We start from the raw sequence: 22285 nt of genomic DNA, 5'->3' as shown, positions 1-22285 counted from the left end.
AAACCACAACACTGAACGTTGTTTGGCTTGAATTCATCTTTTATCGCAAACCGTCTTACTGCTGAAGATTTGAACATACTTTTTTGCTTTCTGTGCCTGAGTGAGACCATCTCATAAGAGTTCTCGCTCAATCAGGCCGCCTCCTTCCTTCTCATCCAGCCATTTACAGCACGGGAAGGTCTGCTCTATGCCCGTGAATGGGCAGTACACGATCATTTGCAAAACAAGCCACAAAACGATTCAGTCGCTGACGTTTTATTTCTCGGGTACATGTATTTTACCTTTTCGCAGTACCAGCCAGCACTGACCCCGTCATTAACATGTCCAATGGTCACCCTGCTGAGGGGGCTGAGTAATTACGTACAAACACACACACACACACACACGTTTGCGTATTTTCAGAAAAAAAGAGGAATATATATATTTTGGCGGGGGGCAACCCCTGTTTTTCATGGAAAACGGCCATTGATAACTTATCGTTATTTTTTATAATACAAAAATTGGTTTAAAAAAAAATCACGGGATTTATCATGGGTGTCATTTCAACACGGATTTTCGCAATTCCCAATCCACAGCGGTGTCCACTAAATATTACTACACCAATATTACTAAATAAAAGTGGAACAAAATTCAAGTGGTTATTATTTATGCTCCTTTTTAAAATTCGCGAATATGCTCCAGCAAAATGAAAGCTCGCTAGCTGTCAGCACGTCATCAACCGGCGCCGCGCCTTTGCCCAGTGTAATGATGTGTGGGTACATGTGAAATTATAGTTCTCTTCCTTTCTTGTAAGTTCGTTCTTTGAGTGAACTGAAAATCATGGCTGCGGCTTTAATTCGCTATGTAGGTAGCATTTTATCTCGACAGACCGCTCTGATGGGGTGAGTTTAGAAAGCGATTTCTGACGGAAGCCAAGGCCGTGGCGGCTAAAGGTTATTCCTTGGACCATTGCTTCTGCAGATTGTTTGGCCTTACCTTGTCTTTCCTGCTGTTTGTGCCTTGTTAGTGGTGTATCGGTAGAAAATGGTGGCGTTCACGTTCCTTGGTTGACTTCAGTGATGACACTGAGGACGTCTGCTCCCCTCAGGTAATTTTTTTGCTCGGACATGCAGCAATGTTGTGCTTTTTTTAGAAGCCCAGAATTTCACTGAAACCAAAGACCAACGACCGATGTATTTTTATCAAGATACAGCCTTGGCACAAATCATCTTCATTTGTTATATTGTCTATGTGTTGCTGCACCGATTCAAATATCCACTGCTAAAAAGCTTATCAGTAGGACAACATTGATGCTCATTAGCCAGTCTATGGCCTTTTGCATCGTGTGTTAGCAATAAGCTAGCTAACTTTTGGTTTTGGTTAAAAAGAACACATGAGTCTCTCTTATAATGAAACCGTGTTTGACTGCATACAATAAAAGCAAATGTATATAAAAAGCCTTGAGCACTAATGTAAAAATATCGGACTGTCTTTTGCAGAGCTGTTTAAGTATTGTTGGTAATAGTACATTGTACATGTGTGTCCTTTAAGTGCGGAGCCCAAGAAGAAGAAGAAAGTAGACCCCAGAAGAGAGCAGGTGATGAGGGAGAGGCTGAAGAAAAAGTTGAAAAAGTTGGAGAGGGTTCCCCCCGAGCTGATCCCAATCGAGGACTTCATCACCCCAACCAAATGTTTGGATGAGACCAGGTACAATCTCATAATTTTTCACATCATTAAAATATTTTATGACACCTTAACATGAAACCACTTATTTGTTGTTGTCCTGTACAGCTTTTAAAGGTTTTTGAATTGTTGACGGTTTATGCTGATCAATTCACTGTTCTTATTATTTATGGGAACATTTTTTTAAATTAAAACTTCCTAATACTGAATTTGTTGTTTCTCCAAAGGGTCCGCTCTGCTCCTAGGCTGTCGTTTGATGAAAGTGAAAGCCGAGCTCTGCTGCTCAAAGAATGGGGTCGATACAAACATGTAATCACCTTCCCCTTAACAAAAGCCCAAAAAAAAAAAACATACAGTTTGTGGGCAACATATGATGTTTGTTTGTTTGTTTGTTTGTTTTTGCAGGAGCAGCACTTGGCTGAGATGCAGGCCATCCAGCTTGCCCTCGAAGCCCAGAAAGAGGCACTGGATGAGCTCAAGACTGAATCAGAGGAGCTTTACCAGGCAGCGCTGCAACCAGACCCCCTCATGTTCCCCTTCTCCCGCGAGGGCCCCGCTTACACACCGCCAAAGGCCAACTACGAAGCACCCGACGGGAAGTACACCGACATCACTAAAGTCTACACACAGTGATGTGCGGTGCATATAGTTTAGTGTTGTTTTATTTTCCAGGGGAAAAGGAACAGTTGTCATAAACGTACAACTATGGGATCGACAATGTGTGCAATATGATGCAAACATGTCATTCCATGAGGTTGGACTTGTCACATTTGTTTGTTTTATTTTGTCTTAAGGACCGAAGCGCTACACATTGCACAAAGAACAGCAATAAGGAATAACCTGAGTTAAATTCCCAAGTGTTTAGTACTTTAACACTTGTTGTATGTTGTGAGAGGGAAGAAATTTCATCTGTGCTGTATACAGCACATTTGACAATAAAGTTGTACTTGATACTTAACTTGAACACCTCATTCATTTGTGATATATACAGTACAGCACTGTGCAGTGACAATAAAGATTCAAATTCTATTTGTTTATAGTTACCGCGTCATTTGTGTATGACGGTTCAAGAGTCCTGAGGTTTTTCATGGTTGAGTGGCAGGTGCCAGTCGCTGGGTGGGTCTCGCCTCAGCTCCCACACCGGGGGGAACTTTCTCTGTTCTGCTACTCTGTTCCTTTCGCTTCTCTGCAGCGCTTCCTGTAAAACAGATGGGAATCCCAATTCAGTGTTTGCAGATGACTATTTTACTTTGTAAAATTAACATTATGATGCACCACTGATCCCTCTGTTGCCCCATGAGAGTTCCATCATCCATTTTCCAAGTCGTAATTTTTAATTGCCGAAAAATTTAGTCATCTGCGTTGTTTACCTTAGGTATCTCCACATGGCTGACATGACTCCGACTCAAAAGGTATATACCGGTGTCAAACCTGAGGCCCTTGGGTCAAAATCTGGCCCGCCACATTTTATGTGGCCCCAAAAGCAAATCAAGCATGTCAACTTTCCATAATGCTTGCTAAAATCTGTTCCAAAATTTCAAATAAATAACCATGAGCTCCTGCAAACACTTTTTTATTGCAGTGACTTGAAACGCTATTCTTGACTTCTGATTTCTAAAGTAGTTATCCATTAATTTGTTGTGAACTGTAATATATGGTTTCATAACAACCTCCTGGGGGGAAATGGAACTACAACAGGGACCACGACAATAATGAGTTTGACACCCCTGGTATAGGTTAGGCTGGTGAAGCGGAATGGGGGTGGGGGGGGGGGGGGGTTGGACCATGGTTACAAGTATGAGTACAGATGTACACTTTTGGTTCATATATATCTATGACCTATTTTCCCCAGCCAAAATGTCTTGAATATCAAGAAAAATGAATGGCACGTCTATCATGAAAAATGTTTTCACCTTGGCCTCAGCACCTGTGCTCTTCTCGCACGCTTTACAGTTGTAATAGTCCTCTTTCCACTGATAGCAGGATGGAGAGGTCCCATAGGTGTAGTAGTGATGGAAACGATTCCACAAGCTCTTGCAGTGTCTGTATTCACTCCAGTAGTCGCTGCAGGCACGTGGAGTCTGCAACACAAACGCAGGAAAGGTGATCATTATTATGATTATTATTATTAGTAGTAGTCGTATTTTACTTTGCTGTTATTGGACATTGTTTGTACGATGAATAGCACAACCATAAGTATTTGGAGCAAAAATATCACCACGGTTTCACGGTCATTTAAGCCTAGTAAATTAGCCCATAAAGATAATTATAAACACAAGACGTTTTTAGGATCAATGTCAAACATTAAGACATGCAAGATGAAATATCGACATGGACATTTGTCGAGAAATACACATTAAAAAACATAAAATTCACTTGTGAATGCATCAAGAAAATATGACTTCACAGCTGTCATTCAGTTGTTGCTAAAGTGGTCATGTTAGCAACACGAACACATCACCTTGCTAATTTACAGTTTAGACTAACATTAACACCAGGCGATATTTAAGATCGGATCAGCGAGAACACTACTAGCTCAATAAATAAATATTGCAGTACGTCAGTGTGTATTTTACCCTCCATGCTTTCCCTTCAGACTTCTCCATTGCTAGCTTGTCGTGCTAACCATGGATGCGTTCACTTACGCTTGTTTTTACATCGCTCGTAGTTCCATGCTAGACAATGGGAAAATATTGCATTGCCTATGAATGTATTTAATTAAATGTTTTGACGCTGTCCAACGTAATATGTATGCATAATTTGTACCATACACCTTATCCCAAAGTATAGCTTAATTTTAAAGGGTGACTGTCAGAATTCCTACACAAATTAAAAACGCAACCGTGAAAGCAGCAGGGCGCAAGAAGTCTTGGATTTACGACGAAATTGGAATACGACGGCCGTGGCGCAAAAAAACATTTGTTCGTTTCTGAAACGGAATTGTCTTTTTTCTCCAGTGTTATGAAAAGAAATTGTAACTGTTTTAGCTGTAAATTTATTTGCATGTCTAAAAACATGTACAGTATTAGTAACAGTCGTGCTAGTATTACTCAAGTCACCCCATGCTTTCTTTTGTAAACATCTTTTTTTTTTAAATACCATTGTGGGGCATATCAAAATTAATTTTAATACATGCTGTGCGATGGGGAAAAAAAGACAGCTGGCTGCAAATGGCCCCTAAACCGTATGTATAGAACAATGCAAAATAGCAGCAAGTACAGTGACAAATGAGTGTGCCATCCCGTTCGATGTTGCAGTCTATAACCACGAGGATGCCGAATGTACTTTTAACAATCCTTTATTCATCTATAAATAATGAAAAAGTAAACACTTGTAGATCCCTAAAATAACTCAGGAAAAAAATTCAAACACATTTCTCATTATTATTAAAAACAAGTTCAAAAAATATTGCACCCATTTTGTCACAATAATTGACCATAATGGGCCAGCTGTATTAATGAGGTGGACTGCAGATATTACCACTGGGAAAATAGCAGACAAATATAACCTTCAAGTAAGAGGCAATTCAAATCCGAATAAAGATGCTTCAAGAGTGAATCTTGGTCATGTTTTGGGAAAATAATTCAAACCAACCGCTAACACAATCGGGGGTACAAAAATCACTGCTGGCAGCATTTTACGGATCTCAGCTTCAATTGAAAAGAAAAAAAAAAAAGGGACTGCCCCGGTCGTAATCAAGTACAAAATCACCTCCACAGCACAACTGCAATTTCAAAGCATCCAAGACGTCAACGTCCCAGTGCACCTGAAAGAAAGCTTTCACTTTGCAGGTGTAGGTGGCAAGACATGTTGCATGTGTGTGTGTGTGTGCATGAGCCAACAAATCGCTTCCTCGCTAGAACCCCGTCATGGCTTTCTGCCCTTCTTGCGTAATGATTGTCCTTCCCCGGAAAAGGCGATGAATCTGTTCATAGCGTCATCCTGAGAGGTAAAACAAAAGGCTTCACTTGCAAATATCCTGAAATATGATTTACATTGTAACTGTACTGTGCTGAAAATTTGAACAAGACTTACATCCTCAGCCAATCTTCTTGGCAGTGGCCTCGAGTTTCGGATAAACGTGATCCTGCCAACCTTAAACTCGTAGTTGGGGATACCTCTGCATGACAAAACAATATGATTGGCTCCTTGTTGTTTTTTATATTGCTTAATCAGTTGATCATAGACTGACTCAATATGATGAAATAATGACCGCAATTACACGAGGCCACAAATATACAAGTATAAAGTATGAAATGAGTAAAAGTCTGTATGAACCTGATAATGTCGCTGGGGCCCAGAGGAGCAGGGCTGGGCTCAATCCCTTTGGTTTTACCATCCAAGCGATTGCCAGAACCAGTGAAGGCCTGAGGAGAACACACACGCATTGTCATCAAGATGAAGACGTGAACACACAAGTCAACCCCGATAAGAAATACTCACTCGGAATCGCGTGTCCATATCGGCGTAAGTGCTCGGATCTGCATCCTCCTCCTAAGGTCGAGAAAAAGAAAAAAAAACAGACATTTTTGTGGCGAAGATTAAAAAATATATATTTTTTTTTTTTTAATGTACAAATAGGCAAGTTTAAATGCGGCGCATACGGTCGGTTCTTCATGGTGCTGAGGCCGGCGTTCAGGCTCTTTGTAACCCAGCGGTGCATCAAAATCCACCTGGGAGTGGCAACACATAGACAAAGTGGCACTGAAACACACTTTCATCACACGCTGGATCGAAGAAAAAAAAATCATACTTACATTCATGTCACACTCAATGATGGATACTGCTTTGTCTGGCTTGGTCTCCATTACTCGCAGCTCATAAATCTGAAAGAAATACATTTTTTCTTTGTGGGGAGCTAGAGCACCACACCCAAACAAAAGCTTCACTTATTCCACCCAAAATAAAAAATAATAATAATCATAATAGTACCAGGGGTCGGCTGGTTAGCACGTCTACCTCACAGTGCAGAGGTGCAGGGTTTTATTCCGGCTACGGCCTTACTGTTTGGACTTTGCATGTTCTTCCTGTGCCTGCGTGGGTTTTGTTCGGGTACTTCGGTTTCCTCCCACATTCGAAAAACATGCATGGCAGGTTAATTGTATACACCAAATTGTCCCTCCGTGTGATTGTGAGCGTGAATGGGTTGTTTGTCTATGTGTGCCTTGCGATTGGCTGGCAATCTGTTCAGGGTGTACCCCGCCTACTGCCCAAAGACAGCTGGAATAGGCTCCAGGGTGCCCGCGACCCTCATGAGAATAAGCGGATTGGAATATGGATGGATAATAACAGGTACTACCATGGAATTTGATACTACCATGTTGATGTTAAGTGCGCCTATAATGGCCTTGCCTGCCTCATCTCAACGATGTCCTTGTCAACATAAGGCATGGATGGATCTGTGTACCTTTTCATTGTAGTTGATGGCTATGACATCACCGGTGGTCAGGCACGCAAAGTTCCTCAAAGCATTCTCCAGGCTGAAAGAATGGTAAAATAATGCTTTTTACAGACACATTACATACCACTACGCAGAACAGAATCGGTTGGGTGTTGTGCCGTCATACTCCTTACACTGCTTTGGGGTTTGTAATGTCCAAAAAGTCAGGACTCTGTGGCTGGAACTTGGAGTAGGTGGCCACCAGGAGGTTAACGCTTTCAACCTGGACCAGACCACCTTCTTCCAGAAGCAGATTTTGCATCATCTGAGAAGGAAATGAAGAGAGTGGAAAGACCACTGTATATAAAAAAGTGTGCCATGTATTTACATGAATTAATAGATGGGGTTCCTAACGAGGTCGCCTTATTTGCATCCTTGTGTGTTTCATGACAATTCTCGCTGTGTCTCGTCTCGTCTCACCCAGTGTGGCAGATAGCAGATTCCCTCATCCGCCACGAATTCGAGAACGCCGCAGTGTGTCATTCGGTCGGAGTTCTTGTTGGTCAGCTTGAACAGCATCGGATAGGTGATATTAAGTCTGCCTGTACAGGTGGATAACACAGAGACCGTTTTGGGAGAAGCTTAAAAAAAAAAGGACATTTCAAGTGGAAATGTTAGGTAAACACTTACTCAGCTGGTCAAGCGCTGAAGGTGGCATTATGACTGAAAAATACATCATTTGTGATTACTCGGATTAAATATTCTCATGGCAACTATGCAATATTTCAGATAAATGCAAAAATACTGGACACCATGTGCACAACCATAATCAAACAATATTTAAAAATATCACAACAAAAATATTAAAAACAAAAGATTGTCATCACCGTCACATTTTCTTTGTTATTGTTAGTCTTATTTCTCCATTTGTTTACTATTGCACCAAATCTAAACTCAATCAAAATATGAAACAGTAAAACCATTGATCTGAAATGTTAACATGATTTTTATTTATCATAAACCGCTTCAACCCTACTTCAAAACAATGCATTTTTAAACAGTTTACATATTCGCCCTCAGTCCATTTTCAGGGTGTCCTGAAGTTACAACGATCTGGACAAAGATCATTTTAGACCTATGAATGGAGCGCTTTAAGCTTGTTTATGCCAATATACAATATTTGGTCATGTGGCACAAGAAGACAGCTCCGTTATCACCATGTTTACCGTTTTGACAGTTGATTGCTCTGATGGCCTAAAATGGATGGATCTTTTTCGAAGAAGTACTGTATTCAAAATCTCGTAAAACGGGTCAATCGTAAGTCAAGGTACTACTGTTTCCGGGCAGTTTTCTGCGTACATCCCACACATACACTTTTTAACAACATCACTGAGCATCACATGGCATCATGCATGGTTGCATCTTACTTTTGCCTCCCTTCTCCACGTCGGAGCGGTCGTTGGGACCGGCCAGCATCGATACAGAATAGCATCGGTACTGAGTGGAAAAGCGGTTCTGGAAGCCACGGGACATCGGGTGATCTAAAACTTGGAAGGAAAACTGTGGGGGGGGAAGCAAACTTGTTACGACCGGCAACAGGTTGTCATGAGAGAGAACTAAAAAAATGGTGGTTTGTTCAGATTAAGTGACATGATGACGGTGCGTGTTTTGGCCGTGTTGTTCTTCGTAGCGGCAGCTAGCTTAACAGCGTCGAGTTGTAGTAGTTTTTTGACGGCTTCGTCAGCGGCGACAGATAAAAGCCTTAGTTACCATGTCGACGTGGTTGTCTTTGTTCCCTCGAAGCCCAAAACAAGAATACGAGGTTGTGTTAAGTTATTTTGACATGTACATATAAGCCGAGGGTTTCCACTGTTGTCTTCCGCCCAAACCGGAAGTACTTGTGACGTAAGATGACGAAAGGTCAATAGTGAAATATTTACAGTGTTGACCAATGCTGTAGTGTTTAAGCAGGGGTAGCAAAATTTGCTTAAAATTTAAACATTTGACAATAAAGTTTATCCAATCCAATCCAAAAGTACTTAGGTAAAAATACTTGTCTGAACAGACCCCGGTAAAAGTAGGACTGATTCGCATTTTGTTTGATTTTTAAACAGAACAGTACATACATTACATGAAAATATGACGCTGTCTTATTTCCATCTGCACTTAGACTATTTTACCTAATTAAACATTTAAAAAAAGACTCTAAAATGTCCACAAAGTTCAAATGAATATTTATATGCAATACACCTTTTCCAAGCTGAATCTTAAAAGAAATCCACCATCAATGTGACGTATAACTTGTATAACTTAATTGAAAAAGTCCTTCAAAGAGGAATGAAAAATAAACTGAGAATGAGGTTGCAAAAGTGTACGCATGTGCTTATAACTGTGAAAGTGACCGGGAATTAACCAATCATGTTCAAACTCAGCACAATAAATGTGTCTTTGAATAACATCAAGTTGAGGCATTCTACTAGTAAGTTATTCCTGGCAAATATAGCATGGAACACCGTAAGGACAGTCATAATGAAGTGGAGAAAAGTGGTATTACAGTACCAACAACTGGATTGCGCTCCAAAATTGATGAAAAGATTCGATGAAAACTAGGCAGGGAGGCTGACATAACAGTGAATTGTGCTGTAGGAATTTCTGGCAAGTACTGGCTGTATAGGAGAACTGACAACAATCTCCCGTCTTCATATGTCTGAGGCTTGGCCATGGACTAGGGTGGCAAGATTTATTTTACAAAGAAAAACATCCAAGCCCAACGCTGGGGAAAACGTGTTATGATCTGATGAAACAAAGGTTGAAGTTTTTGGCCAAAATTACAAAAAGGTTTGTTTGTTGTAAACACAACACTGCTCAACGGTCACCAAAAGAACACCATACCTACAGTGAAACGGCAGCATCATGCACCGGGGTTTTTGTTCTTCATAAAAAAAACAAAGTGTTCATATTTTAATGAGTCTTATGAAGACCAAATCAGATGCACATGATTATAACGGGGGCACAATTCAAATTCAGCTGAATCGTAATTGAGGTATTGTCTTTCATAAAATCCATGTAGAGAGAGTTTGTAAAATGCAACAAAGTGAAAATGGTCATTCAATGACAACCGGAGGATGAATGCAGGGCTTTTTTCCATTCAGAAGTTGGCCTTTATATGGGTGGCCAAGTTTTGGCAACGTCCTGATGCATGGCCTCAGGTAGCCACATGCAATATGCAGACAGCAAAACTGTGGGGAGGAAATAAGACGAGGCAAAAACGTGTTAAACAAATTCTGACACTCCATCTTGGCAGCTACAGCATATCAAGTCCGTACATTTATTGTCAGTCTTCCACAGGGCGAGGAGAGCGTCTCTGCAGTCGACTCTCTGCGACACCAGAGCTCCCAGCACGGCTTCTGTCCTGGGCTGCAGCCTACAGCACAAAGAGAGAAGAAGTTAGAATGTTTTTGTTTTTTTGGTATTGTTGAAGACAGGGAAGCTACGCGTGTATGTGAGCATTGACTTACTTAGCCCATGATTTCATCATGATGGAGGGGTTTGACAGCAGATGGCTTCTGTGGGCCTTCAGTTTCGGACACACCTGCACAGCACACATGAAAACTCAAGACCACCACCAAGGCTTTACACATGACATCTGTAAAGTCAAACCATGCCATGATATTTAGCAATTGCGATTTTTAATGAAACATAGTAAAAAAAAACACACCGTTTTCAGGAACATGGCTTAAGTTTCACTCAAATGGCACTTTTTAGAGTAACGACTTTTTATCACTTGCATGTTAACATCCAACTACAAAATACAGTCTAAAGTCTATGTCAGGCACAGTGCATCCAACATATGAGATGAACTAGAACTGTTGTAGTATCGTAAAACTCAGCCATAAAAATCCTCCGTGCGGGAGAAGCCGCAAAGAGAGAGGTTTATAATAGTCATAAAACTATATGAACGTAACCGATGTTTTTTGAGCAGATAGAACTGAAAATCGAGTCTGTCGGTAGTACCTGCCCATCTAGAATAAACTGAGCAAACAGTTTGTATCTCTCCAGACCATCGGGATACTCCGTCTCCACCGCGGGAAGTTGCCACGCCACTCGGACTGCAAAAACACCAAGTGTGCCATTCGTGTCAAGAGTGGACAAAAGACAGACTGAAAGGTGACGTTCTTGCTCCCGGCTTACAGAAGGTGCTTGAGCGATGACATCTGATGCCGCCTGTGGAGGAACAAAACCACGGCGCCGGTGACTCCAGAGGAGAGTCAAGATGGCAGTACTGAGGCAGCAGCTGAGGGACCCACTCGGCTTCGACGGCAGACACACCTGACGGGAACACAACCATCAAATCACCAATGAGGCAGAAACGTGTAAAAACAGGCTTCAAAGGGGAAATTTGGCTTTTAAGTCTTTACGGTCAGTACACTTGCACAATCTAATAATGCCTACCCAACTAATTTTTATGAGTAGAAGTAAAATGAAGCTGAAATCATGTGCTTGCATAAGTGCGCACACCCTCTGCTACCTGGGGATGTGGCTGAATTAACGAATCACATTCAAATTCATTTTTGCCACCATTTAAAGTACCAGTGAATAGCCCCAAATAAAATTCCACTGCTGATCTAATTGGCTTTTCCTGTTTGTGCTAACACTGACTGCTATTTGGAACTTTTCATAATTCCCTCCACTTTGTCTAAAGGCCCCATTTCCAAATAAAGAAGAAAAAAAAAAGCAGGACGCTGCCAGCACCATGCTTCACTGTTGGGATGGTCTTCTTCTGATGATGATGCATTTTGGAATTATGGCCCAAAAGTTAGACCTTGCTTTCATCAGACTATAACGCATTTTTGCTATGGTCCAATCACATTGCAGGACTTACAAAAACATACAATATGGGTTGAGTCAAGTACTCCCTGTATATGACACACAAAAAGTAGCCGCGCTCCCTGACCTTTCATGTACATCTTGGTGGTCTCCATTATTTCCTGGTAGACGACAAACTCGGGCAGCGTTTTGAACAGCGGTGAGGTCGGGTGAATGAACACCGGGTCATCCATGAGTGGTGTCTGTGTACAGGAAAAGGGGTAGAAATTGCACAGGTGTTGGCAGTTAGGGTTATCTAAAGCACACCTTGTAAGCGTCCTTCCATTTCGGGTCTAACAATTCCTCCGCCTGTACTCTCCTCGCCAGATGGTCACCGAGGCCTGCCAGAGTGATCTGTCGCAAGCAGACCACCTGGTGCGCCGTAGGGGGAGACATTTTGGGGTTGACGAACACTCCCATATCGGGGCACACGCTGTTCACTGTGCAAAAATAGAAAATGAGATGATGTGTATTTATGCCACATTATGAACACCGACACTGACCACTGGTGGATTTCAAGAAATGAGAACCATCACGGAAAAGTGACTTTATTTCAGCACTTGAATTCAACAAGTAAATCCCATAAATTATATAGATGGACTTCAATCAGACTGAAATATTTCATTCGTTAATTTTCATGATTATAGTATACAGCTAAATGAAAACTCCAAATTCACCAGCTTCACCATACTTATTTTTCTACTTTCTCATAATTTTTGCTGCTGTAAATTGTGAATTTCTCCATTGTGAGACAAATAAAGGTTTTTCTTCTTCTTCTTCTTCTTCTCAAGATATGAGGCTATGACAAACGCAATCAAATGAGTTTCAGTACCCGCATTAGTGAGTTGACTCCTGAGTCGGCGAACCTCCACCATAGCTTTGTACCTCAGGCCGTTCTCCTCGCAAAATTTAGGAGTGCAGCCGGCGAACTCACACGCACCGACAGCACCTGATGTCAAACGCACACGCACATGTGGTCTAAGTTTCATGCAGGTTCTTGCCGCACATGCCATGTGAGAGGAAACAAATTTACCCAGCATGACCATGATGTCCCCGAGCAAGAGTGACGGTCCTTGCCCCGCCCACAGCCTCCTCATTTGGACCATCCGAGCACGACGCTGCGATAGCTTGGCGCTCTCGTCTTCGCTACCTGCAGGTCTGAACATCCAAAATCAAAAAGGGTGAAAAAATATATTGCAGAGGTTCTCAAATGTACAATCTTGTCTTCCCAGTAAGGCGTCCCTGGCTCTCCGCACCCAAGAACTTAAGAGAACCCCTGAGTTACTGAATCAATTAGTTTGTGCTCCTTACCTGTTGAGGTCTTCAAAAAGCTCCCGGACTGTCATGGCGGCGACCGCGGCGATGACGTAGGGTAAGCACTCCTGCTGCCGGCCCAGCGCCAGCATTTTGGCATAGCGCGGTGCTACGGGGAAGGAGGCCATAGCTCTGCCCAGCGGGGTGATGGGGCAGCTCAACCTTGCTCGCTCCATCTCTTTCACGCTGGAAGAAGACACCGACATTTCATAAACGACACATCTGATGGCAGAATATAAGAAAACAACCATGGCGTGGAACAAATATACACATACAGTACATTCTGGGCTAGTGACACTCAGTAGAGGATTGATTCGAAAACATTGATTATTGATTCGATAATTGGTCAATAATGCTGGGGAACAATTTGAAAAAAATGTAATCTGCTGCGTTAGATTTTCACGATGATGAAAGTAAATTGTCATGCTGATTCCAAAATTGCAGTCAATTTTTTTTCTTTCTAGCACGTCAAGTTTTTTTCTCCACACCCTATCCTCCAGATAAGCAACATTCTACTGATTAGTTGTTGTAGGACTGTGGGAAGAAGAGTTGACTCATCTACAGCTGCGTGGCAACTTGTTTGTGCAGTTACAATTGAGACAGTGCGGTGAGGGGTGTGTGCAGCTCCCAACTGGTCAGTATCAATATCTGTAAAGAGAAAGCTAGCATAGGAAGAATCAAGAGGATTAGAGGAACGCTGCGAATGTTTTGGCTGTTCGGTGTATGGCCCTCTCCATTGTAAAATGCCATGAAGTGCTGATTATCACCAGGAATATGTTCCAGATCCACCCCCAATTTGTGAAAAACCGGAATGTGAACTTTTCTGACTTTCAACATGACTGTGGTTCTCCTTTCCGACATGTGAGAGCATTACAGGAAGTCAATTCCGCATGTTGTAAAAACCCAGAACAAACAATGGCTTGAAAAATCTGCAATATTGAATGGGCACGAATGATGAACCAAGATTTAGCGGGAGAACACTCTTTTGATAAATGGAATAGAATCAGAGTTGGGACAATTACCTTCCAAGGCGAGGGGGCTCTTTCAGAGCTCCTAAGGAGACCAACAACTGTTCTGCTGCTACAAGAGCCTCAGTAGAAGGAGGAGTAGGGAAGGGGAAATTGACCACCTGCGTGTCGTACATATCGTATGTGAATATATATATATTTTTTCCTGCAAATAGACTTTAGGTGACGACCTGAGACAGACCTTCTCGATGTTGAGGTCCTTCATCTGCAGGACCAGGTCGTCCACCGGCCTGCGAGTGATCTCTGCTTCTGAGAACGGACTGAAGTCACCAAAGACTGCCGATGAGTACAACCTGCAGGAGGAAGATCGCATAAATCAACGTTTCCTAACCTTTAATGATAACCCCAAAGCACATAAAGTGGTCGCCTGACCTACAAGTTTAAATTAATTCCATCACCAGTTACATAACTCAAAACATTTGTGTCTCAAATCAGTATTGCCCATTGAAATGAATATAAATGCCATTAATCCGTGCTAGGGCCACATTGACCTGTAACAATGTCCTGGCTCCGTTCGTCCCGCTCTGCCCGCCCTCTGATTGGCTGCCGCCTGCGAGGTCCATGTGACCTTGAAGGACGACACGCCCGTCACGCGGTCATAGAAGCGCTTCTTCACACGGCCGCAGTCGACCACGTATTTGATGCCAGGGATGGTCAGGGAGGTTTCGGCCACATTGGTGGCCACCACACACAGACGAGTACCAGGGGGAGGGGCCCTGAACACCTGCATGCACACACACACACAGAAGCACTTTAGACAAGTTAAACCCTTCTCATGATACATGTTTTCGGTGTTAATTCACGGCACAGTTGATTGTAGGTGATTTGATTGAGGTTATGCTACAGGAGTAAAGATACGGTAGAGTTAACTTGGTTGTGTTCACCTTGGCCTGTTGCTCAGGAGCCAGCAGAGAGTAAAGCGGGAGGACATACATGGGGATGGACGGGTCACCCTTCACATCTATGGGGACAAAACACAACCTAGTTCATCTTTTGATGTAGTAGAGTATTTCACGGACCTAAAGAGCGGTGAAATGAGCGGCGACGTTTGCCTGCGTCGTCAGGGTCATCTCCAATGTCCAAGTCCGAGCCTTCGTCCTCGTCCTCGGCTATCCCAGCCTCTCTGTCCTCGTCCCCTTCATCCACAGGCTGGGCAGAGTAATTGTCCAGATCGATACGAGGCAGTGACTGCAAGTGGAGACAACGCAGCGCTTAATCATGTAATCAGTTATCGATGTAGTCAAATGACAGACAACGCAATAGTGCAACCTACAACGCTCTTCTTCTGTTTGGCCCTTCTGAACCTCTTTACTGCTTCTGAGGTGTCGTCCTCCTCACCATCAGCTAAACAGAAAAATGCTTTCAAAATTAAGCCAAAACCTAGATTCCATCCGAGTTGTTTTAGCGCGAGCGACACTCACCGGTGATTGCGTCGCCCTTCTTGAAGGGGAAAGCTCTTCGCAGTCGTCTACAAAGGCTGTGAACCTCCGCCTGGCCGGTGAGAAACACCAGAATGCCCCCTGAAGCAAGGAGACAAGAAACTGAGTCTACAACTAAAATCGCCAAAACTACCTTCGTTGGCAGGTGTGACTTCAAAAGTTGTACAAATGTCATTTAACCCTCCTGTTATGTTCGTTTCTTTGGAACAACAAAAACATTCGCGGTTCCATCAAAATTGTCACTAAAATAGATTTTTGGGGGGAAGGAGAGACTTATTACTGAAAAATACCAGAAATACAATCATTGCGTTTTAAGATTTGATTTTTTTTTTCTTCTACAGAATGGATCAGTTTGCAACTTGACAGTGGTGTTGGGAAAACAAACACAACTGAATGCTATGATAACAGAGTGGAACCCTGCTATTCACGGTGCAAATGGACCCAGCACAACCACGAATAATTGACACTCCCCTATTAATATACTGTACAGTACATAGAAAATGGTGAATAGCGAAGCTTTTCTTCAAATAATAGAAGATAAGATTTTTTTAAAAATCATAAATAGATGACAAGCTGGATCACATATAAGCGAGGGGCCACCGTATTACTTTTCCTCCTTACGATGCCTTCAATTAGGAAAAACAAAACAAAACATGAAAATCTTCTGATGCGCACCTGAAGGCAGCATGCGATGGATCTTGCAGGTCTTATGAAACGCCTCCCCCGTGTAATCATCCAGCGGGGTACGTTTGTTGAAATGTATGGTGACAGGAAACTGGCGGGCGTCCACTTTGACGATGGGCGGAGGCGTCTTGAACAGCTTCTGGTTGTCGGTGAAATCCTCCACGCGCAGAGTAGCGGACATGACCAACAGCTTCATAGGCAAACCTTTCTGAACATGCAGAAAACTGCTGCTTAGCTAACATTAACACACTACTTATCATTTAAAAACACATACACACACACACACACACATACACAGAGTGTATGTCACCTTGTTTCTGAGGGGAACTATGCGAGAAAGCAGTCCTATGAGAATGTCCGTGTACACGCTTCGCTCGTGGGCCTCGTCGATGATGATCGCGCTGTAACGTTGCAGCAGGAAGTCCTGACATGACATGGATTCAGCAAAAAAAGCAAACAAAAAAACCCCCCAACTATTATATAGTCTTATATACCTTCCGGTGATGCTGACTCAGTTATCGGATGCTACCAAAGATAATAAACAGAGTAGAATTTTTTTTTTTTTAAATCTGATCTGTTTGCTCAAAAAGCTTGTACCTTCTGGATCTCTTTCAGCAGAACACCGTCCGTCATGAACTTGATTTTGGTCTCATCCGTCACATTGCCCTCGTATCGAATCTGATAGGACACCACGCTGAACAGACAAAATACAGACATCGCTCAGTCGAGGGCGGCGTCGTTTCGAAGCAGCCGCGGGGCGAATCTGTGAGAGTGAGTTACCGTGTGGAGAGGTTCATCTCTTTGGCGACTCTGTGCGACATGCTGACAGCTGCAACTCTTCTCGGCTCGGTGATGCCAATGATGCCAGTGCCACTGGAGGAAGAGGACACATGATCACTGCCTCCAATTTGAAATGTTTGAATCGGGATCGCAATCATTTCAAAAGGGTGCATTCCAGCCCCGAGGACCAACTCACCTGGCGTAGCCGGCTTCATAGAGAAACTGAGGCACTTGTGTTGTTTTCCCACTCCCTGTCTGTCCACAGATGATGACGCAGTGGTTTTCCCTCACGGCCTCCATGATGATCTGCTCCTCTGCCAACACTGGTAGCTTCAAACGAGCAGCCTATGGCCACGAGTGTTGAGATAATCATAAATGAATAATATACTAATAAAATCAACAACTGTCATATACTGTATGTGGTTGTTTGTCAATTTTTTAGTTAGTAGGCTGGTTCAAGGAAGATGAGGCAGGTTATACATTGGATAACGACGTTTACATTACTTTGTGTCGGCGATCTGAGACGAGCTGTGGTTACATTTTTTTTCAGCTCCACTTTCAACATAAAAGGGCACAGGCGTGGAGTTTTAGGGGTCGGATATGACATTGGAAGCAGGAGAGAAAAAATGTCTCAGACGGCCACTGTTTAAGGGGCCTTTGTCAAAATTATTGTGGTGAACATTTAAACAAAGGCAAATTGTGGCGCCATTTTTTTTGCCCTTGAACAAAGCTAAATTATCATTATTAGTAATATTACATCATTAGCATAATCATTGACAAACCTGCATTTTTGGTGATCTGTCAACCGGGATGAAGATCGCCGGCTGTGACGACGTCGCCGTCGTCATGTCATTGGAAATTGACTCCTCAGTCTGTTTTTTCTGTGTCCGCTGCTGTTCCTGATTCACCTCCTCTTTTACCTCCTCACAGGCAGGACTTGTTTCTTTACACTCACTCATCGCCGGAGTTTTGTTCACTTCATTGTTTTCTTCCTCCTCATCATGATCGTCATCATCACTAGTTGATACGTCACTCATATCTTTTACTCCCTGATCGTCCTCCTCCTCTTCTTCTTCTTTCCATTTTCTCTTCCTATTGGCCCCACTGACGCTGCTGATCTTTGGTCCAGAAGCTCCATCTACAACTTCATCAGGTGACCTGAAAAATCCAGGACTAAGTCATCTAACACTTAAAAAAAGAGCCACTTGTTACTTGGGTTGTTGCAGTCTGGTCATGTGATCGGAAATCGGGGCCATCACGTAGCAGAAAATTGGTATCGGCTGAAAGAAACCTGAAAGAGCTGGCTTCATTCGGCAGTCTGTGATCTGTAGTGCATAACGCCTTTGTTCTCAGAGTTTGTGTTCGAGTTAGACACAAGCTTTTGTACGGAGAGAAAATGTAGAAACATTTTGCTTACACGCTGCCTTACAGGACAAGTCTACAAAGCCTGGTCTAACCAACAGCTTGCTGAGATGCATCATCAAAAAAGTTGAAAGAGCGACAAGTGAGCAAATGCGACACATTCAAATTACTTATCTTCAAATAGACATCTAACGAGTGTGACAAACAAATATAGGCCCCACTGATTGCATTTAACAAAGCAATTCATCAATATTGTTATTTTAGCAAAGTCAAGCAGTCATTCAACAACTATGCAGCTGTAATGATTCTATAAATTTAAGACACACACTCCTAAAAAAGTGTGGTTTACTATTGAAGAAATGAAATGTGCTTAATGCATTCCTGGGAAGTTGCATTGTTTTCGATATCGGCTGTCTCGAGACTCAACCTGGATTTAAAAAAAAAACTAAAATACGAGCATCCCGACGACTAGTATTTCGCCCCTACTACTTTCTTTGTCTCAACATACCGTTTCGTGTGGTAAAGCTTTTCCCCTGTGCCCAGTTTGGATGTGGTGTAGAGGAGCTTCAGTTCAGACTCTGGAACCTGCACCTCAGCCAGTCGTGTCAGGATGTCAGCTCTCTGCACATAACACAATAATGTCCACGTCAAGCAAAAGTGCGAAAAGTCCGAGATGTTGAGATTTTGGGGATGGAAGTGTCGACTTGTCACCTGAGCTTTCTTCTGCTTTCTCTCCAGCACTTTTTGCAGGTCCTTCCTCTGCTTCTTGGTGAGAGGTTTCTTTTTGGAAACGGGAGTCACTGAGGACTTTTTCTTTTTGGATTTGCTGGCCGGGAGGACCAAGGCGTTGCTCTCATCGACACCCTTAAGTCTTGTCACATCTACGGAAGAAATTGCCATGAAAAATAAGTCCAAGAAAAGTGTATTCGTAGTGTCGTTTTCAGTCACCTAGTTCAACTACAATATCAGCCTTTTCTCCGTTTATTGGTTGTTGAGGTTCGCTCTGTTGCCTCCCTCTCCAGTTGTGCTTCTTTCTCAATTTGCCCATCTCTACCTAAGGAAGGGCAAACGAATAGATGCACGCATTTATAACCCCAACAGTGTTACGTACAATAAATGTTATTCATACAACTCGCAACCAAAAATAGTATAAAATCTACATACCGTTTATTTCCACTTAGCAAATAATATCATGAGCACCGCCACGATTTTTATGACCGCTTTGCTTCAACCTCACGTGTAAACAGAAGTCCTAAAATAAAATGTTTTCGTGATGAAAACAGTCCCAATACGAAAGGTTCCGCTTCAAAGTAAAATCAAACCAAGGAGTACCACGCACGAGAAACAGAAAAAAGTACACATAGTTTATTTTTTCAATGGAAATAATTTTATCGAATTATTCACACATTAGTGTAACGTTTTAGAAACCTCACATGTATCCATGGGTAAGTCCACCCGTCAAATGTGTCCGTACTAAAAACATATACTGTACCCGCCCCGATAGCCTTCCTCAAATAAAAACAAGAGAATACAGTACCATGCGAGAAACAAACTAATCGAGAGTTGGAAGAATTAGTACCCAATCCTCTTCTTTTCCGAAAATCAGCCTAAATTAAATGTCTTCTTGTTTCGGATTAAAAAAAATAAAACGTAAGGAAATTTGGTGGACGAGTAATTTTAATTGCTTAATTTGCATGTTACAGTAACTGTAATTTTTACGGGTTTCTTATATAAGACGCTTGGGGAAATCCAACTGTTCCCAACCACAAAACAGTTGAGGAAAACATGAGGTTCCGTTAATATATCTTTATTACCAATACAACAAAATGTGTCACAATTTCCATAGTGACCCACTTAAAATACAATACAGGACAATGTGGTCAATTTTATCCAAATGTATTAAATGACTCACAATAGTATTTGTATAACCTACAGTACATTCCCAAACCATGCATATTCAGTGCAATGAAGACTTTAAAATGGCCATAGGTGTGAATGTGAGCTTGCGTAGGTTCCAGGTTACTGAAGACTATAATAGGGTCTACAATCACCAACATTTATTATGCTTTTACAGACATTTTAAAAACTCCTTCTGCATCTCCAAGATTTTATTTTTTATTCTTTACCATTTTTGTGTGGAACATAGAGCAGTTTCAACTGCTCCTGTCAGTTAGAGGCAAATACACAGTTTCTCTCTCTCCTGCTGTGAGGCTCTCCTCCTTGGTTCTCCTGGCCTCCCTGGAGAGCTTCTCAAACCTCCTCAGGAAGACGATGACGGCGACCAGCAGTGCGGCCTGCACCAGCACAAACACAAACAGGAGCGCCTGCGAAGTCAAGGCCAGGTCACAGTACCAGTAATGGCAGGAGTCCAGCACCTCCTCCTCAGTCAGATACTCCACCAATCTCCCTCTGAGGTGGGGAGGGGAGCTACAATTAACGTGCAATTGAGAAGAGTAACTTCCGCCGGGACGACGTCTCAGCCAGGCTCGCAGGTACAGGACGCCGCAGTCACACGTCCACGGGTTTCTGTACAGGGATATCTGGCGAAGGGATGAGAGATTGTCCAGAAACCCGTTCGGGAGAGTGGTCAGCCGGTTATTGTGAAGGCGTAGCTCGGTGGTGCCCTCAGGGAAGATGCTGGGCAGGTTGGAGGAGTTGAGAAACCTGCTGCTGCAGTCCACCTGGCTCCCATGACAGCTGCAGGGATGCGGGCATGCCAAAGAACTTTGACCTCCAAAGATGAGAAGACACAGAAGTTGGAGTTCCTTCATCCTCGGGAATGACTGAAGAGAGAAACAAGCTGAATGGTGATGATTCTCAGTCATCCGGGTCATGACTCTCAAAATCAGAGGTGAGCCTTTGGCCTGATATGATGCAGGTGCCAAAGGCCTAACTAAATTTATGAAAAATATGACATGACAATATTATTTTGTACTTACCATGAGTGTTGTATGTTGTCCCTGTCGAGGCGTGTTGCTCTCGCCAGCTTCACTGTGAGTGTGATGCCGCCGGCTGGCCCTCACTGATAAGCATTTCTAACAGGATGTGTGCTGTGCACTATCTCGCTTTATTTTCACGCTAGTTCATCTCCTAATAGGCCGCTAGGCATTATTTTCATAAGTCAAAAAAAAAAATTATTGAATCGAACATATTTCGACATGCTCCATTATTACGAATTGTTACATTCCTTTCTCAAGTTTGAAAATGAAAACATCGAGGATTAATGGGTGCAGATCTGCCCCCAAGTGAGGAGATGCAAACAAAAATGCCTGTTTTCAAAAAGCCACATTTTAAGTCATATTTTCTTCAATTCAAACTTGGTAAATACAAACAGAACAAAGTAATAACACTTGATACACGAGCTGTATCAAAAGATTTTTGCCAAACGAGGTAACTGCATATTAGTTTAGTAGTAGTTGTACACCAACTGGAAAGTAGCCCCACAAAAATACATCTTGTTGAATGAGTCGTGTTCTAATCGTGTCAATGGAAACCGGACATCATTATCTTTGTAAAGGCGTAATGTCTGATACGGCTCTTTCATTCGATAGCATTAGATCGTGCATGTATTGTGACCAGTCTGTGTTTTTTTAGTAGTACGTAACTAATGTTTTAAAACTTGTACAACTGGAACAAAAACTGTCGAATTGACAATAGAGTGATGTGTGTCAAGTAAAAAGAAAAGAAAACAAATCATGGTTTTCAGAGTAAATGATATTACCATTGCAAATAATTAAAGTAAAAATATTTTTAAACCCGTCTCTTTCTTC

The 22285-nt window shown here is 42.4% G+C and overlaps 5 protein-coding genes across 7 annotated transcripts; 1 reads left to right on the top strand and 4 right to left on the bottom strand.

Annotated features, from left to right (window-relative positions):
• The first annotated feature begins 731 nt into the window (after positions 1-731).
• On the top strand, positions 732-2691 carry mrpl40 (mitochondrial ribosomal protein L40). The gene is made up of 5 exons (XM_086111604.1): positions 732-881; positions 1007-1087; positions 1531-1686; positions 1890-1971; positions 2068-2691. Exons 1-5 carry the CDS (start codon positions 820-822, stop codon positions 2293-2295), a joined length of 609 nt encoding a protein of 202 aa, XP_085967730.1. The 5' UTR covers positions 732-819; the 3' UTR covers positions 2296-2691.
• c5h22orf39 (chromosome 5 C22orf39 homolog) lies at positions 1001-4576 on the bottom strand. Of its 3 annotated transcripts, XM_086111606.1 has the most exons (4): positions 4239-4576; positions 3576-3743; positions 2707-2860; positions 1001-1147 (listed from the first exon to the last, which is right to left on the bottom strand). In XM_086111606.1, exons 1-3 carry the CDS (start codon positions 4266-4268, stop codon positions 2729-2731), a joined length of 330 nt encoding a protein of 109 aa, XP_085967732.1. In that variant the 5' UTR covers positions 4269-4576; the 3' UTR covers positions 1001-1147; positions 2707-2728. The 3 variants fall into 3 exon arrangements, with proteins under 3 accessions (XP_085967732.1, XP_085967731.1, XP_085967733.1); XM_086111605.1 differs by lacking the exon at positions 1001-1147 and having other exon boundaries at positions 2418-2860; positions 4239-4567; XM_086111607.1 differs by lacking the exon at positions 1001-1147 and having other exon boundaries at positions 2418-2860; positions 4222-4307.
• Positions 4577-4944: 368 nt separating this feature from the next.
• On the bottom strand, positions 4945-8940 carry ufd1l (ubiquitin recognition factor in ER associated degradation 1). Its single transcript, XM_086111603.1, has 12 exons — positions 8813-8940; positions 8470-8602; positions 7733-7765; positions 7523-7644; positions 7237-7367; positions 7070-7142; positions 6420-6488; positions 6267-6335; positions 6106-6156; positions 5941-6029; positions 5698-5782; positions 4945-5604 (listed from the first exon to the last, which is right to left on the bottom strand). Exons 1-12 carry the CDS (start codon positions 8813-8815, stop codon positions 5530-5532), a joined length of 933 nt encoding a protein of 310 aa, XP_085967729.1. The 5' UTR covers positions 8816-8940; the 3' UTR covers positions 4945-5529.
• Positions 8941-9264: 324 nt separating this feature from the next.
• On the bottom strand, positions 9265-19784 carry dhx37 (DEAH (Asp-Glu-Ala-His) box polypeptide 37). The gene is made up of 27 exons (XM_086112263.1): positions 19680-19784; positions 19464-19569; positions 19227-19396; positions 19024-19136; positions 17936-18311; positions 17350-17498; positions 17154-17246; positions 16971-17067; positions 16684-16797; positions 16365-16581; positions 15672-15770; positions 15524-15594; positions 15303-15438; positions 15135-15211; positions 14742-14974; positions 14432-14543; positions 14245-14351; positions 13220-13408; positions 12942-13066; positions 12741-12857; positions 12176-12348; positions 11997-12111; positions 11234-11371; positions 11057-11151; positions 10561-10634; positions 10369-10466; positions 9265-10281 (listed from the first exon to the last, which is right to left on the bottom strand). Exons 2-27 carry the CDS (start codon positions 19561-19563, stop codon positions 10205-10207), a joined length of 3465 nt encoding a protein of 1154 aa, XP_085968389.1. The 5' UTR covers positions 19564-19569; positions 19680-19784; the 3' UTR covers positions 9265-10204.
• A 522-nt stretch (positions 19785-20306) lies between these two features.
• Positions 20307-21581, bottom strand: gp1bb (glycoprotein Ib platelet subunit beta). The gene is made up of 2 exons (XM_086111001.1): positions 21455-21581; positions 20307-21298 (listed from the first exon to the last, which is right to left on the bottom strand). Exons 1-2 carry the CDS (start codon positions 21455-21457, stop codon positions 20669-20671), a joined length of 633 nt encoding a protein of 210 aa, XP_085967127.1. The 5' UTR covers positions 21458-21581; the 3' UTR covers positions 20307-20668.
• Between the last annotated feature and the right edge of the window lie 704 nt (positions 21582-22285).

The sequence above is a fragment of the Hippocampus guttulatus genome, chromosome 5 (genome assembly GCF_054856545.1).
Source record: "Hippocampus guttulatus isolate MCC_2025c chromosome 5, RoL_Hgut_1.0, whole genome shotgun sequence".
Classification (NCBI taxonomy): Eukaryota; Metazoa; Chordata; class Actinopteri; order Syngnathiformes; family Syngnathidae; genus Hippocampus; species Hippocampus guttulatus.
Note: the sequence above shows the minus strand (reverse complement) of the source record. Positions and strands in the feature narration are given on the sequence as shown.

Excerpts from the sequence above, each read along its gene's own strand:
- mrpl40 (XM_086111604.1), top strand. The coding sequence starts at position 820 with ATGGCTGCGGCTTTAATTCGCTATGTAGGTAGCATTTTATCTCGACAG. Across the intron at positions 1,687-1,889 it reads AAATGTTTGGATGAGACCAG|GGTCCGCTCTGCTCCTAGGC; the intron begins GTACAATCTCAT and ends GTTTCTCCAAAG. Across the intron at positions 1,972-2,067 it reads AATGGGGTCGATACAAACAT|GAGCAGCACTTGGCTGAGAT; the intron begins GTAATCACCTTC and ends TTGTTTTTGCAG.
- c5h22orf39 (XM_086111606.1), bottom strand. The coding sequence starts at position 4,268 with ATGGAGAAGTCTGAAGGGAAAGCATGGAGG. Across the intron at positions 3,744-4,238 it reads CTGAAGGGAAAGCATGGAGG|ACTCCACGTGCCTGCAGCGA; the intron begins GTAAAATACACA and ends TTTGTGTTGCAG. Across the intron at positions 2,861-3,575 it reads GCACAGGTGCTGAGGCCAAG|GAAGCGCTGCAGAGAAGCGA; the intron begins GTGAAAACATTT and ends TCTGTTTTACAG.
- ufd1l (XM_086111603.1), bottom strand. Across the intron at positions 7,645-7,732 it reads TTCAGCGCTTGACCAGCTGA|GCAGACTTAATATCACCTAT; the intron begins GTAAGTGTTTAC and ends CCACCTGTACAG. Across the intron at positions 7,143-7,236 it reads ATTACAAACCCCAAAGCAGT|CCTGGAGAATGCTTTGAGGA; the intron begins GTAAGGAGTATG and ends CCATTCTTTCAG.
- dhx37 (XM_086112263.1), bottom strand. The coding sequence starts at position 19,563 with ATGGGCAAATTGAGAAAGAAGCACAACTGGAGAGGGAGGCAACAGAGC. Across the intron at positions 15,439-15,523 it reads CCAAACAGAAGAAGAGCGTT|TCACTGCCTCGTATCGATCT; the intron begins GTAGGTTGCACT and ends CTCCACTTGCAG. Across the intron at positions 13,067-13,219 it reads CTTTTTGAAGACCTCAACAG|ACCTGCAGGTAGCGAAGACG; the intron begins GTAAGGAGCACA and ends TTGGATGTTCAG.